The sequence below is a fragment of the Musca domestica genome, unplaced genomic scaffold, assembly GCF_030504385.1.
Source record: "Musca domestica strain aabys unplaced genomic scaffold, Musca_domestica.polishedcontigs.V.1.1 37, whole genome shotgun sequence".
Classification (NCBI taxonomy): Eukaryota; Metazoa; Arthropoda; class Insecta; order Diptera; family Muscidae; genus Musca; species Musca domestica.
Window position 1 is genome coordinate 2,389,761 of NW_026712321.1, and position 14,898 is coordinate 2,404,658.

The 14,898-nt window shown below is 33.8% G+C and overlaps 1 protein-coding gene across 13 annotated transcripts in view; it reads left to right on the forward strand.

Annotated features, from left to right (window-relative positions):
• The window catches only part of LOC101888031 (protein hu-li tai shao), an 85,749-nt gene that overhangs the window by 41,991 nt on the left and 28,860 nt on the right, over positions 1-14,898 (forward strand). For 12 of the 13 annotated variants that reach the window (XM_059126179.1, XM_059126180.1, XM_059126177.1 and 9 more), the window contains 4 exons: positions 12,580-12,853; positions 12,933-13,413; positions 13,484-14,228; positions 14,310-14,433. In XM_059126179.1, coding sequence (XP_058982162.1) covers positions 12,758-12,853; positions 12,933-13,413; positions 13,484-14,228; positions 14,310-14,433 — 1,446 coding nt within the window. In that variant the 5' untranslated portion in view covers positions 12,580-12,757. Of the gene's footprint in view, positions 1-12,331; positions 12,463-12,579; positions 12,854-12,932; positions 13,414-13,483; positions 14,229-14,309; positions 14,434-14,898 lie in introns of those variants that run through there. The other variant, XM_059126181.1, reaches the window with a different exon arrangement.

Genomic DNA, 14,898 nt, shown 5'->3' on the forward strand with positions numbered 1-14,898 from the left:
TTTTCAACTTGATGCGGAACGCTTTTGTGTATGGGTATGTCTTTTGGCTTTATGTCTTTCTCCATAATTTCTCTCACTTTACTTTATACAGTGCTTTTGTACTTTGTAAGGATTTTGTCACATTTGACTTTATAAAAGTTTTTTATCATCAACAATGATGTCAATAGAATATAAACTAAAAAATAAATCAATTTAGTATATGAACAGTGAACTTTATTTTGTTGAATTTTTTAATAATATAATTCGATATGTGGCCTGTCAACTTTATGCCTTTAATTAATTATCTTCCCATTTTACCACATTTGAACGTACGAGATGGAACGCTTTTATGCATGCGTATGTCTATGGCTATCACTCCCCTTTACTTTCCATTGATGACTTGATGGAACGCTTTTATGTTTGGTGTTATTTGTTATTTTCCTTACTAACGGTTATGTCACTCACCAGTGAATTTTGTTCTGACGCCGTTAGTCTTTGTTCTAACGCCGTTCGTATTTGTTTTAACGCCGTTAGTCTTTGTTTTAACGTCGTTGAAAGGAAATAAGGTTATTTTAGCCAATTGTGACGTACGTGAATTTAAAATGTTGTCATAAAAACATTAAAAAGTCTATTTGTAATTACTTTTGGCCTTTATATTCTTATGAAATTACTGACCGAGCCTTTATTAACATATAATCTACGAATAGTTTGGAATTTCCAAAAAATTTTTTGCTTTTGGATTTAAAAAAAAATCGAGGTTACCTTTCCAGAGAAGCCCTATTACCGTTATAATAGATCTATCTTGATACATTTGGCAAATGTTATAATATAAAGTACGTTAATCTATGATAGAGTACTTTGTAGTGATTAAAAGCGTATAGCGTAGAAAAAAATTGTCTTAGTTTCAGATTTCAATTTTTACACAGGGTATCAGAGGGTCTCTACGGTGTGAAATGGGTGATTTTCTGTGGGCTATGTATAAAATGTATTGTAAAAAATGTTTTATCTCTATTTCTCATTGACAATTAAGACCCATAAAAAATTGAACTTGAAATTTTTTAACATCGATTTTCGCGTTAATTTGGCTTAAAACCTTTGAAAATTCTCTGTATAACAATTTTATTCAATTCGTTTTTTTATTTGTTCCAGAAAAAATAGCAACAATGGAATCATGTGTTTCCAATGCCAAAACAAATTGAAATTCTTTCACGCATTTTGTACAAATTAAAAAAATACGCAAGCCTAGAAAGGAATTAAAGTTTACAAAAAAAAAAGATATTTGTTGTGAGCAAACCAACAAAAAAAATCACACAAATGTCTATTTTTGTCAATGTGTGGCCTATTGTCTCTTGCCTTTTGTATCTCTCATATATATAGGCAACACTCATTCAGTGACGACAAACAAACACAACCGGGGCGATCGACGACATCGTCGTCGGTGGCATTTCATGTGTTGACAATTCACTTTGGTATTCTTCCTCTGAATCAATGATGAGTAACATTCAAGTGAATAGAGCAGATGTATATATTTGCTGTTTTTGTTTGTTGCTTTTATTATTATTATTTTATTAAATTATTTTTAATCTTTTCACATTTTTTTTTAATTTTGCATTGTTCATATTTTTGGTGTGGTATGAATGTTTTGTTTTCTTTGGTCACCATGACGAGAGATTATTGTGTGTGAGGTAGGGAGAGAGAGAGACTGAGTGACATAAACAAAGTTCATACAGTTATAATGATCTTTGATATCATAGAGTTGCCATGTTTGTTCTTTTTTTATTCTTCCAATAAAAATCTGTCGTTTTTTTTGCAAATCAATTGAGCGGAAATTACGCCAAACGGAAAAACAAAAAAAAAACCGCCGCCAGCAGCACACAAACACATAATTGCAGGTTCTTTTCATTCTACACGATACAAAAAAAACCAAATGTTTTTGTCGCCAGTTTTTATTTTTTTTTTTTTTGTTGTTGTGGCTAGTTCTAATCTCCTCTTCTTTGGATATGGAAATCAAACGAGGCTTGGAATCAATTTTTGTTAGAAATTGTGTCTATTTCTAATTTTGTATTATAGATTTCCAACAACATTTTCAAACCACCCCATATTCTAATAATGAAAAAAAAAAAATGATTTCAAACGAGTTTGGACAAGTATACCGCCACAGACGACTGGACAGATTAGTCTCATTACCTAAATTTCAATATGTTGTTGACAGTTGTTGTTGTTGTTGCCATTTTACCGTACAAGTGCAAAGTTCTGATGTGTTTGTCAGTGTATGTTCGACAACATAAAACAACATGAACTGAGAATGGAAATAAAAACGAAAAAGTTTTAAACGACACGCGAGATGTACTCTGTTTTTCATTCACGATTGTCAAATAGCTGGGAATTAAAAGTAATCAAGAGATTAAAAAATGTCGCATTTTTTTCTAAAACCAAGATTTAAATGCTAAATTACGTATTTCGATCAAGATCAAAGGTAAATAGAGTTTGATTCTTCAGATAAATCAGCCTTTGTTTGAAAAATATCTTGAAACAGATGAACATCCCAATCAATTTGATATGTGGCCTGACATCATAAGGTAGTTGATTGCATGCGGGAATCGTGTGAACCTCCCCCATATTTTAAGAGACACAATAAATAGGTATTCCATTTATTAGAACGGAAGGTCAGACTAACTGTCAAAATACATTATTTTACGGATTTTTTGTAATTATTTAAAACTCCATTTTTATTTTTAATTTTATTTTTTTGTAAAAATTTATAATTTAAAGGTGTGGGAACCCAACTTGTTTTATTTACCCGCCATTTTGTCACATTGGCATATATCAATTTATCTCTATTTTTGTAATGGACATTTCATTTTGTATTGTTAAACAAATAAGGAATATTTAATTATTGATTTAATAATTTTTTATTCGGTCGTAATTATCTTGAATTTATTTTTTATTCTTAAAGCGCCATGTTGGTAATGTGGTCAGCCAACATAAGGTTATCGATTTGTCACAAAAGAGTGTGAACCCGCCTTGTTTTATTTACCCGCCATTTTGTCACATTGGCATATATCAATTTTTCTCTGATTTTTTTTAATGTAAATTTAATTTTTTATTGTTAAAGAAATACGAAATAACTGTAATCATGATTTAGTCGGTCATAATTATCTTGAATTTATTTTTTTATTCCTGATATGCCAAATTGGTAATGTGGTCATCCAACATAAAGTTATCGTTGTGTCACCATGCCATGTGAACCCACCTAATTTACTTACCCGCCATTTCACCACATTATTATTGTCACATAGCACCAATGAATCTCTAAAAATTAAATGTAAAATTCAAAATTAAATGTAAATTTATTATTAAATATATAAGAAATATTTTAATAAATAATTTCCCCCATCCCCCGCCATCAAATGTATGTCAATCTAACCGCAATTTTTTTTCTGATTTTACATTTGCTCTTGTTCCATTTGAGAGACACCACAAAAAAAATGGAAAATAAAACAAACAAAATTGTAAGCAAAGGCAAAGAAAAACAAAACTAAAACAGTCGTGTGTTTTCTGCCACAAATTCTATTAATAGAGAATGAGTACAACATGGATGATGTGGAAAAGTAATGTAAATCAAATAATTTGGCATGTGAGAACACTCCTTTAGTTCTTAGAGACACACAAACACACACCAAACATACTCTCACTTTCAGGGCAGTCTATGTGAGCCCTTTCTTTTTTTTTTTTGTGACTTGCCGTGGAGGCAAGACATTGCAAGTTTTGTTTATTTGCAAAATTAATGACAGAGAAGGCAAGGGGAGAGTAATATCATATATTTCTCTCCTCTTAACTCCTGATTACTATTAATCAAGTTTATCATTGTATTTCTTTTAAGTAAAGCTTAACACTTTATATTATGTTTGCATATTAAATCATGTGAACTTACCTAGTTATCTTTATGTAGTCACAGAGAAAGAGAGGGAAAAAGAGAGACATTTAAGACACTGACCCTGTGAACCACATTTAAAATGCTGATTCTCCCTCCCCCCACATTAACATATAATGATCGTGTTCGTGTAACAGTAGAATAATAACAAAAACGAAGATCACTTCATTGGCATTCATTGCAAGTCTTGCTCAGGCAGGACTTTTACTGTCATTATTATTAAAACTCATGTTGGAGCAGACAATTACGTGGTTGAATAACGTTGTTGTCTTCGTTTTCTTGGCACATGGTGTGGGAAATGAATATTTATGGATGGTATTCTTCTCTTAATATATTTTTTTTTTCATTTTCAAGTAAATCTTTTATTCAAAACACGCAAAGACATTAAGATTTAAAAGCGGTGCGCTAAGAAGAATTACATTAACTTGGTTTCTTTGGTGTCTTACGCTATGATATGATATTTACGAACGGTAATAGCAAAACAAAATATAAAAAAGAAAAATACATTAGCAGCACAAAAAACACAAATTATGTGAGAAACAAAATAAAGAAATCGAAAGTCTTTTGTTTTTGCTTCTTTCTGTTGCATATTTTGCAATTGTTGCTATTGTTAAAGCCAAAAAAAAAAAAAATACCTAAACATGGTTGCCCGATTTTAGTTTGTTTTGACGGCAGTTTTTGAGGGCAGCAAGCCAATTCTATTGCCAAAAAAATATTTTTTTGCGAAAATAAAATTAAAACAATTAGTGGATGGACAGACATTTTGTCGTCAATTCAGACTTGCCAACAGTGTTTCATTATACCCTCAGCCATATGGCTAGAGAGAAGGGTATATATTATTTGATACGGCCAAAATGTGGCTCATTGAGATAACGGTTTTTAGACTCTAGGTCTCTTTGGACCAAATCCGTTTCAGGACATTTGGAGTCGATCTAGCGATGTCCGTCCGTCCGTCTGTCTATCTGGGTGGCTGTTGCGCACGATAACTCTCGAAGAGAGTATCTGATTTGATTCAAACCTGGTACATCGTAATATTATTTTCAAACTTAGATCAAGTTCGGAGATGGACAATATCGATGCATTCCTACTGGTACCTCCCCCACAAAATGTCAAAATTTTAAAAGAAAATAATTTACCCCACAGAAAGAGAAAGGATTATCCGATTTTGCTCTAACTTTGCAAAACCTAATATTTGCATTAGTGCTAGATCAAGTGCAAAAATGGACAATATCGGTACACTCCATCCAGTACCTCCTCCACAAACGGTCAAAATGTTGAATAATTATCACTCTTCTAAAATGTGATGTAAGAGTCCGATTGTCTTCAAATTACACACATCACCATATTTTTATTAACCCAAGGTCTGGTGAGAATATCGGTCCACTCCTTCTTGTACCTCTGCCACGAAGGGCCAACATTTTGAATATTCATGGAGCCCATAAAACACGATATTAACATTCGATTCCATTCAGACTTGGTACATCTCAATATTTCCAAAAACACAAAATCTGTTATAAAAATGGTAGAGATCGGACCATTCCTTCTGGTACCTCACCCACAAAGAGTTATAATTTTGAATAACCAAAATGATCATAAAATCCGAAAAAAGAATCGAACGTTCTTCAAATTTCACAAATCCAAATATTTTGGCTAAAGCAGGATCTCTTGGGAAGATGCTATTGTATATTTGCGAACCTCTTCTGGTACCTAACCCACAAAGAGTCACAATTTTCAATACTTTTATCTGTCATAACTTGCGAAACGAGTCAGCGATTCTTTACAACTTGCTATATCTAAATATTTCTCTTAAACAGAAATCTGATATGAATATGTAATATATCGAAATTAATGATTTCGCTTAAAATTGGATGTAAATGTTCGATTTCCTTCAAATTTTGCCCATACCAATATTTTTTCAAATGTCAAGTACATATTTTATATCAGCCCTACATGAAATTATTAATCGTTTTAACTAGATTTTCCATTTATTCCCTTTTCAATTCAATGTGTGACCAGATAACTTAAGTCCATCGATCAAATGGTGTGAAACCTCTCTATTGAATAGAAATTCTTATTTGATATTGCTTCCATTTCGGTGAAGAAATTTTGGCTCCCTCTCTCTTTGTTTCTCTTACATCCAATAACTCTTCTCCCTTTTCCTTAAAATTAAATCAAATATTTCCCACAAATGCATTCAAATGCCAAGTGCATATTTTAAAGCAGCATTATTTATAATTATTTATCTTATTGGATTTTCCATTTCCTCCCTTTTGAATTCAATGTGTGCACAGACAACTTAAGCCCATCGATCAAATGATGTGAACCCTCCCTATTGAATACAAATTCTTATTTGATATTGCTTCCCTATTTCTGTCAAGAAATCTTGGCTCCCTTTCTCTCTCTCTCTCTCTCTCTGTTTCTTTTACAATCGATAACTCTTTTCCCTTTTCGATAAAATTAAATCGAATGTTTCTCACAAATGCATTCAAAATGTCAAGTACATATTTTGTATAGCAGCCCTACATGTAATTATTAATCTTTTTAATTGGATTTTCCACTTTAATGGTCATGGAGCATGGGTTGCCCCCTAATAAGTTTATTGACCTTCACAGTTTGAACAATAGATAGAACAGATATGTTCTTTACACATTCCCTTCCACTATTCACTTGCAATTCACTGAAAACATATCATCTACTTATGTTTGTTATGTTAATGCAAAAATAATGTTGAAACCATACAGAGAGGTCGATGGCTAGTTGTCTCATTGATATTTCAAAAAAACTGAAAAAAAAAAAACAACAAACACATGTCTACACCAAGACAACAATAATATGTCTCCAATGCAAGTCTCTGCCATCTACCCCAAGCTCTTTACACCCGCCCTTTCCTCATGTCAAAGAAATTTGATATTTTGTTATAAAAAATGTTGCCAACGGAAGGACAGCTATCAAATGCAAAATATGGTGGAGAAGCAGGAAAAGCAGAGAGGTTCATGTGTCACAACATTAGAAATGTTTGTAATATTGACCTTTATTATTTTTTTTTTTTTTTGTTTTTCTCATTACAAGCCAAGAACACAACAAGGGCAGGGTAGTGATGGCGCCAGTAGTTTGAAATTTGATCGTAAATACCGGCTTCTCTCCTTTACATTTACTTAACAAATTTCATTGACTGCCAAAAACAACTACCGGTATTTTGAAAAAGAGAGGGAGTGCCTTTCCTCTCACACACCATCAAAATAATGCATGACATTGGCATGCGAGCGAATCAAAACATGTTAGTAAAAGTTTTTGTGGATACATTTTTGACATTGTTCATAAACGGAAGTAGAAACGTAAACTTGGGAAAAAGAAGAAGAAGTAATGGAATTAATAAATAATGTTCTTCTTCTTCTTAATATTTTATAATCTCTGGTCTTACTTAACTTTTAATTGAAATTCATCTTCTTTGTTTTCCAAGTTATTATTTAACTTGGCTGCCAATTCCATTTGCGTACATATTTTGCAATATTTCACAATGGCTGGTTATGCATAAATTAATTATCATTATCAGAGTGTGCTCTTGTGCGGGTGAGTAAGTGTGCATGTGCAAATGTGTGCATGTCTGTTTGTCTGTCTGTGTTTAGGCAGTAAACGCCCCTGTACCAATTATCAATTTTCCAAAGTGCACTTGAAATAATAACAAGTTGGTTCATGAATATGCATATTAAATTATGTGTGTATGTATGTGCATACGTACTCCCAGCTTTTATGGGGCAGCAGCATGCGTAATTAAATAATTAATGGCAGCGAAAATAATATAATGTTTACGCAATCTTCATAATAATGATGCGAATAGTAATGGTGATGAGATGAAATTAAACATTTGTTATAATTTTTCAAAATTTAGTGGCAAAGGAATGTCAATTAAATTGTTTAAAAAAGACATTTAAATTGTCGTTTGATATGACGAAGTTAACATGTACATTGTGAAAAAAACATTAATGAATATTTAATAATTGATATTTATTCCCTTATTTCATAATTCCTTAAAACCATCTATTTTTGAAAGCAAATTCATCATTTCTCTCTCTTTGATCCTTTCGGTGGTTAATTATTAGTTGCTATTAACTCCATTAATATGACAACTTACCATGTGACCATGTACCCTAATATATAACAATAACTCACCACATCACTTCGTCTCTCCATCCTTCTCAGAGTACTTTGCGAAATCTCACACTCTGCCATCAGTTAACAGTTACTGTTATGGGACGTTTATATATATGAGGGTTAACCCACTGGATTTGGATTTAAATTGTCATATCCATTACTTTTACTTCAAATAAATCCTCTCAAAGTAGGTTAACCTTACAAAAAGTTCTAACGTAAACATGGCATTAACTTCGTTAATATGACAACTTATCATGTGGCCACGTACTCTAATATTTAACAATAACTCACCACAACAGTTCGTCCCTCTCTCCATCCTTCTCAGAGTACGTTGTGAAAATAATGAGAGATGAGTGATTGATGACAACGGAAAATTAACAAAGGCAGTTAGTGTGTAACGTAACGTATATAACGTAACGAAGTAATTTAAATTAATTTCTTTATGAAATAAATAATTCGTAACTAATTAATAGGAAATAAGGACAAAGGTTACGAAAATAACCAAAGTTCGTTTACATTGAAGTAAGTTACAGTTATAGTTGTTGTCTTCAGCTAACATTTTATAAATTCTACGTCAAATTATGTCCTTTACTTATTTTACAAAGTAATTGTAGGAAAAACATACAAAATAATATAAAAGCTACTTTTTCCAGTCCCATATTGTCAACATGATCTCCTCCTTGGTACTTGTTCTTATTTTTAACAAACCATTTTTATCTTTTTTTTTTTTTTTTTTTTTTGGAGAAATCTATTTTTGTCAGTTTTTGTTTTTAAATGCTTTTCTTTGGTATTCCAATCTTGTGGCTCGGCTGGCCTGTGCGAAATGTTTTAATAGAATTCTCCGCATACACACATCTATAAACATTTTGCTTCTAATGTGTATACTCGTTTTTATTTTATTTATTTTTTGAAAAAAAAAAAAAAAAAAAACAAATATCACATTGGCATACATATAAATTTTCGTATTGTTTTGCAATAACACAACACACAGGCATAACATTTGATTGAAAGCAATAGCATGTTCTGAGATATTTAGCAACGGAAAAGAATAGCAAAATTAGTGTTAAATTCCAGCAACAACAAAAATACAATGTGCTATTAACAACTTTAAAATGTGATACTTAGTTCAACAAACTTGCAACATTAACCTTGAAAAACTTTTTAATTGCGAAAATTTTGGGCAAAAAATATTTGCAAAAATTTGTATCAAATTTTTCCATTTCTCCCTCCTTAAAGTTTGTAAACAGATTCGCAGGGGCTCCTCTCCAACAGCCATATAATAGAATTCGTATCGAATTTATTTTAAAACAATAAAATGTAAACTATTTTAAATCGAACAAAATGTGTCGAAGCACCAACAAACGCCTATTTCACACCTGCTTTCGTTTGATCTCATCCGAAAAATAATCAACAATTAAGCTAAAATAATTCCCAAAAGAATTTTAGAAATCATTTCACTTCATTAAAACCAAAAACGGTGTGATAATCACAGCTCATCGCATTTGCCCATGTTTGTATAAAATAACATGACGCTATAATAATTGTTTGTCTGTGATATGTGTCAGATGTGTCTGTGTATATTCAATAAAAGATGAACTTTCTTAATTTTCTTTTCCGTTTTCATTGACACATTTGGCATGGCTGTACGCCCACACGACATACTACTTAGAGGGGTTGGTGGTGTCATCATCATTCAAAGACATTGGATGTACTGACATGATGACGAATGCATGGCGCGAGGGCTTCCCGTTTCTAGAAAGTCAAAAAGTGTCATCATCATCGATAGGATCGAATCATTGGCGGCACTGGGGTTTTCCACAATTTACAAGTATCACCACCATATTCACCTACCTATGTAGTCCGTCCCCTCCTACTAGGACATATTGCCAAATGCCTTCTTTTGCAAATTCTCATTGTTCTTATTCCATTGTATGTTGCTTTTTGTTTTATTTTGCCCACTTTACGTTTGGCCTGTGAACAATACATGTGTTTGTATGTCTGTATTTTGTAACAGTGATTGTTCTTTTGCTTTGGTTTTTTTCGGTTTTTCTTGTTTCTTTTTCATACCGCTACTTGAAAATAAAAAGAAAAAAAAAAAAAAAACAAAAGAAAACTTAATACACTTACTCATTATCGAAAGTTCAATTACCTGTATGCTTAGTTTAGTGCTGCTACTTATATTACACTATAATGCCGCCTGACATACAATTTATCGGCGTCGTTGTCATTATAGTTGTCGCCGTTGTCATCAACATCATATGAACGTCATGTATTGTTGTTGCTTTCGTTGTTTTGCATTTAAGCACCACTCACCACCACCGCCATTACTTGACATGTGTTTTACATTTCATTTAACTGTTACAATGGTTGTGGGGTGAGTATAGTATACCAGGCTCCCCTAGTTCTATTCTCTCTCACACTAACACTAAACATTCTCTCCTCCCCCACCCATCAATCAGTCAACCGTTAAAATAATCAACATTAACCATCTTTGCTCCAACCATTCAATTGTCACATTAAAAAAAAGACGGGAAAATTTAGTTTTTGTTTTATATTTTACTTTCGCTGCTTGCTTACCTGTGCTCTTCTCAATTGTTATTGTAATTTGATGTAGTGTTGTGGCCCTTGTGTCACATAGCCAGTCAGTGTAATTTATTACCATATATTTGTCATTTCTATGCAATTTATGAATAGAAAAACATGCAAAGTAACTAAGCAATTGCATTGCATTGTTGTGTGATTTGTAATTGGAATTTTTGTCACGCCGGTAATGTGTGTTTTAAGTTTACATGCTATTTTATGTTGATGTGCCGGGAAGTGTGAATAGAAATTTTTAAAAAAGGCGGAAGACTGTTGGAAAGATAAAAAATGGGATATTTCAATTGCTGATGTTGAATAGAAAATAATTATTAGGTCTGTCTGATTACTTTCCTTCCATAAACTTTTTTCTCGGGGAGTAAAACAGTTTGATTCCAATTTATAAGAAAACTGCAAAAAGTAAACAGACATTATCCCTGGGAAGACCTGCCGATGGAAGACCAGCTGATTTGTAAAGATTGTGGATAGCCAGAGGAACCTATTATTGTGCCTCGGCAAAAAATCTAACAAATAGATATAGGTGTGTTTAATATGCTATCCAGCCGGTGAACCAAGATTATTAAATAATTGAAATTGCTATTTTTATTTCTTATTTAAACTGATTGATAAACATTATTTGGTATTCTATATCATTTGAATTATTTTTGTTTTATAGTAGGAAAAATGTTATTAAAAATAACCCAGAAGGGTCATACACCAATATTTAAAATATATTATTCCAAAACTTTGCTTAGAAAATGTCTTCGCTCTCCCTTAAAATTTTTATTTCGTGGGTTATTTTTACATATTTTTTTTATCACTTCCTTCCGCCTTGATGTTGTCACAAAATTTCCTACAAAATATTGCCTTAAATAAACCTCTTCTACTTTGGGAATTACCCTTTATTTGTCTATTCTATTAATTTCACATTATTTTTTCCAAAGATATTCCCTTTTGATTTGCCAATATTTTATTAATTTTAATGAGGGTCCCCATCAATGTACTGAGGACTCTTCTTCTTTTTCTTTGTAAAATACAACAACTTTCTCTAAAAACTGCACTTTTTATAACAAAAAGTGTCATTCCCCCCTACCCACTCCTCATTCATCCACTTGAAGTCTTCCCTTTTTTTCATTCTCTCCCACTTGCCATGGCCTTATGGCTTTTCCTGTGTTTTATTTTAAATTTCTCTCGCTCTTGATTCTTTTTCATTGTATGAAAATGAAAATAAATGGGGGAGTGGGGGGAGCAAGTAGAAAAAACATGCTCAATTATTTTTTTTATTTTAGTTGTTGCTGTGCCTCCTGCTTTTTTGTTTTTCCATTTGAATGTTGAGGTCATAGCTTAATTATGTACAATGAAATTCGGGAGAACAAAAGTGTGGCCCAACCACAGAGAGAGCTAGGGAGAGAGAGAGAATTTTTGTGTGCTCCACTGTGTATTAGAAGTGGTTGCTTGAATTGCTGTTTTTCGTTATTTGGGGGGTGGTTGAATGATGTCGTCGGGCGGCGTTGGTGTTTTCCCGTTGTTAGTGGCAATGGTTTGTTGTTAAGTGTGCGTGTGTGCATATGTGTGTCTCGCCGTGTTAGACAAACACCCACCCCATAACACCCCAAAATAAATGCAATTCTCTTTTCATAAGGTTTGCTAGTTCTTCCGTATTTCCTCTCACTCTCTTTGATTTCAATTTTTGTACGGGAGTTTTTCTTTTTCTTGCTCTCTCTCTCTCTTCCCTGGCGACTCTCGTTGTTTTTGTAGTTTAACTATGATGACGACACTTTTTCCATCATCATATAGACGCCAACTAACTTAGAGACAGGGTGTGTGTTTTGTAATAGTTAGCCGAAAAATTCTATTAAAATAAATATTTCCTTTTAGAAGATATATAAATTAAATATTTATAATAAATCTTTTTTACATTTCGTTTTCCTTTGCAGAAAAGAATTTGCTCTTTTAAGGCTGTACAGTTTGTCGTTGGGTGTGTTGCGTTGTGTGTGAGTGCAGTAACAATCCGTTTTGCAAGCCACCTTTTCTAAAGGAAGAAGCAAAGAAAAAAAGGAAGACACGGCGCCGTTTATCATCATCCATCATTAGCCCACAGGATTTCCTTCAAAAATGACTGAAGTTGAGCAACCTCCACAGAATGGCATTGATTTGTCAGCCAATGAAGATGATGACAATAGCAAAGCTCGGCCAGCTGATATAGAACAGGTAAAGGTCCATTGGTCGGCCGACCTCTATTGATTTTTCCAATTTTTTTTATCAATTCATTATTCTTTTTTTGCCATAGGATATGCGCGAAATGGAACGACGCAAACGTGTCGAGGCAATTATGGGTTCCAAACTCTTCCGTGAAGAGTTGGAGCGTATTGTTGATTCAGCACGTGATAGTGGTAATGCTGATGGCATTTTACAACAGTTATCCGATATTGTGGGTGTACCAGCCACGCGTGTGGGCAGTGTATTCCGGGCCTCCAATTGCATGCAACCCATCAATGATATTAGGGGTGTGGAATCCATGGGCTATGCCAAGGGTGAAAAGATTCTACGTTGTAAATTGGCTGCCACATTCAGATTATTGGATTTGTATGGCTGGACCCAGGGTTTGGGTGCCCAAATTACAGCACGCCTTAAGGTGGATCAGGAATACTTTTTGGTTAATCCATATGGTTTGTTGTATCATGAGATTACTGCCTCCTCGCTGAACAAGGTGGATATGCAGGGCAATATTGTGGAACAGGGTACCACAAATTTTGGTGTTAACAAAAGTCGTGAGTATTTTAAAAAGGATGGGGGACTAAGAGATGCAATGACATAAATTGTTTTCCTATTTTGTTATAGATTTTGTGCTTCACTCCATTGTCCATGCCGCACGTCCCGACATCCGTTGCATTATCTACATTGGCTGTAGCCCTGTCGTGGCCATTTCATCCCTGAAAGCTGGCCTATTGCCTTTAACAAAAGATGCCTGTGTCTTGGGCGAAATCACCAGCCATGCCTATGCCGGTTGCCTGGTCGATCAGGATGAACGCGAAAAATTGGTACGCAATTTGGGTCCCAACTCAAAAGTCATGCTGTTGACCAATCATGGTGCCTTGTGCTGTGGTGAAACCATTGAAGAAGCCTTCTTTGCCGCCTGCCACATTGTCCAGGCCTGTGAGACACAATTGAAGCTACTGCCTGTTGGTTTGGACAATTTGGTATTGATACCCGAAGAGTCGCGCAAAACCATTTACGAACAGTCTCGTAGTCCACCCGAGGATTTGGCCAAGAAGTTTGCCGCCGCTGCTGCCGTTACTACAGCGGGAGATTCGAATAAAGCTGCAGAAGAGGAAGATAAAAAGGAAGGCGAAGAGAAATCGGCAACCACCAAGGTTTTGGGTCAAACACCAAAATGGCGTGTGGGTGGAGCTGAATTCGAGGCATTGATGCGTATGCTGGACAATGCTGGCTATCGTACCGGCTACATATATCGTCATCCATTGATTAAATCGGAACCACCAAAACCCAAAAATGATGTGGAACTACCGCCAGCCGTCTCATCATTGGGTTATTTGCTTGAGGAGGAAGAACTTTTCCGTCAAGGGTAAGTGGGGGGGTAAGGGAGAGTATGGAAGAAATGAATATTTAAATTAATCTGGATTCCGGATATTGTTTTTGTTTTTAGCATTTGGAAAAAGGGCGTTGCAGGCAAGGGTGGTGATCGCAGCCGTTGGCTTAACTCACCCAATGTCTATCAGAAAGTGGAAGTCTTGGAAACCGGCACACCAGATCCCAAAAAGATTACCAAGGTAGAGATAATAACATTTGAAGATAAAACACAAACAAAAGACAATTAGAATTAAGAATTAACAAAGAAGAAGAAAAACACGACAAAAATAATGACAAGATTTTTTTTGATTTAAAATATATTTTATTTAACAAAAAAGTGGGGCTAAAATGAAAAAAAAAAATTAAAATTTTTATTTTAGCTTTCATCTTTGAGCTTTTTAACACCAAAATTATATGCAACACATTCCTTGGAAGTCGATCAGAGAACAATTTCATTGAAGACAAATTATGGAAAGGGGAAAATTACCCTTTTATTCTTCTTTAATGAAACCTGCTCTGTGTGACTTCCGTTTTATTGTTTTGTCTTTCCTTTATTTATGTATTTATGCAAAGCACAAAATATTTTTGTTGATTTTTTTCTTTGAATTCAAAATGGTATATTCCTTTATTTTAAGTATTATTTTATTAAGTTGAATATGTTTTCC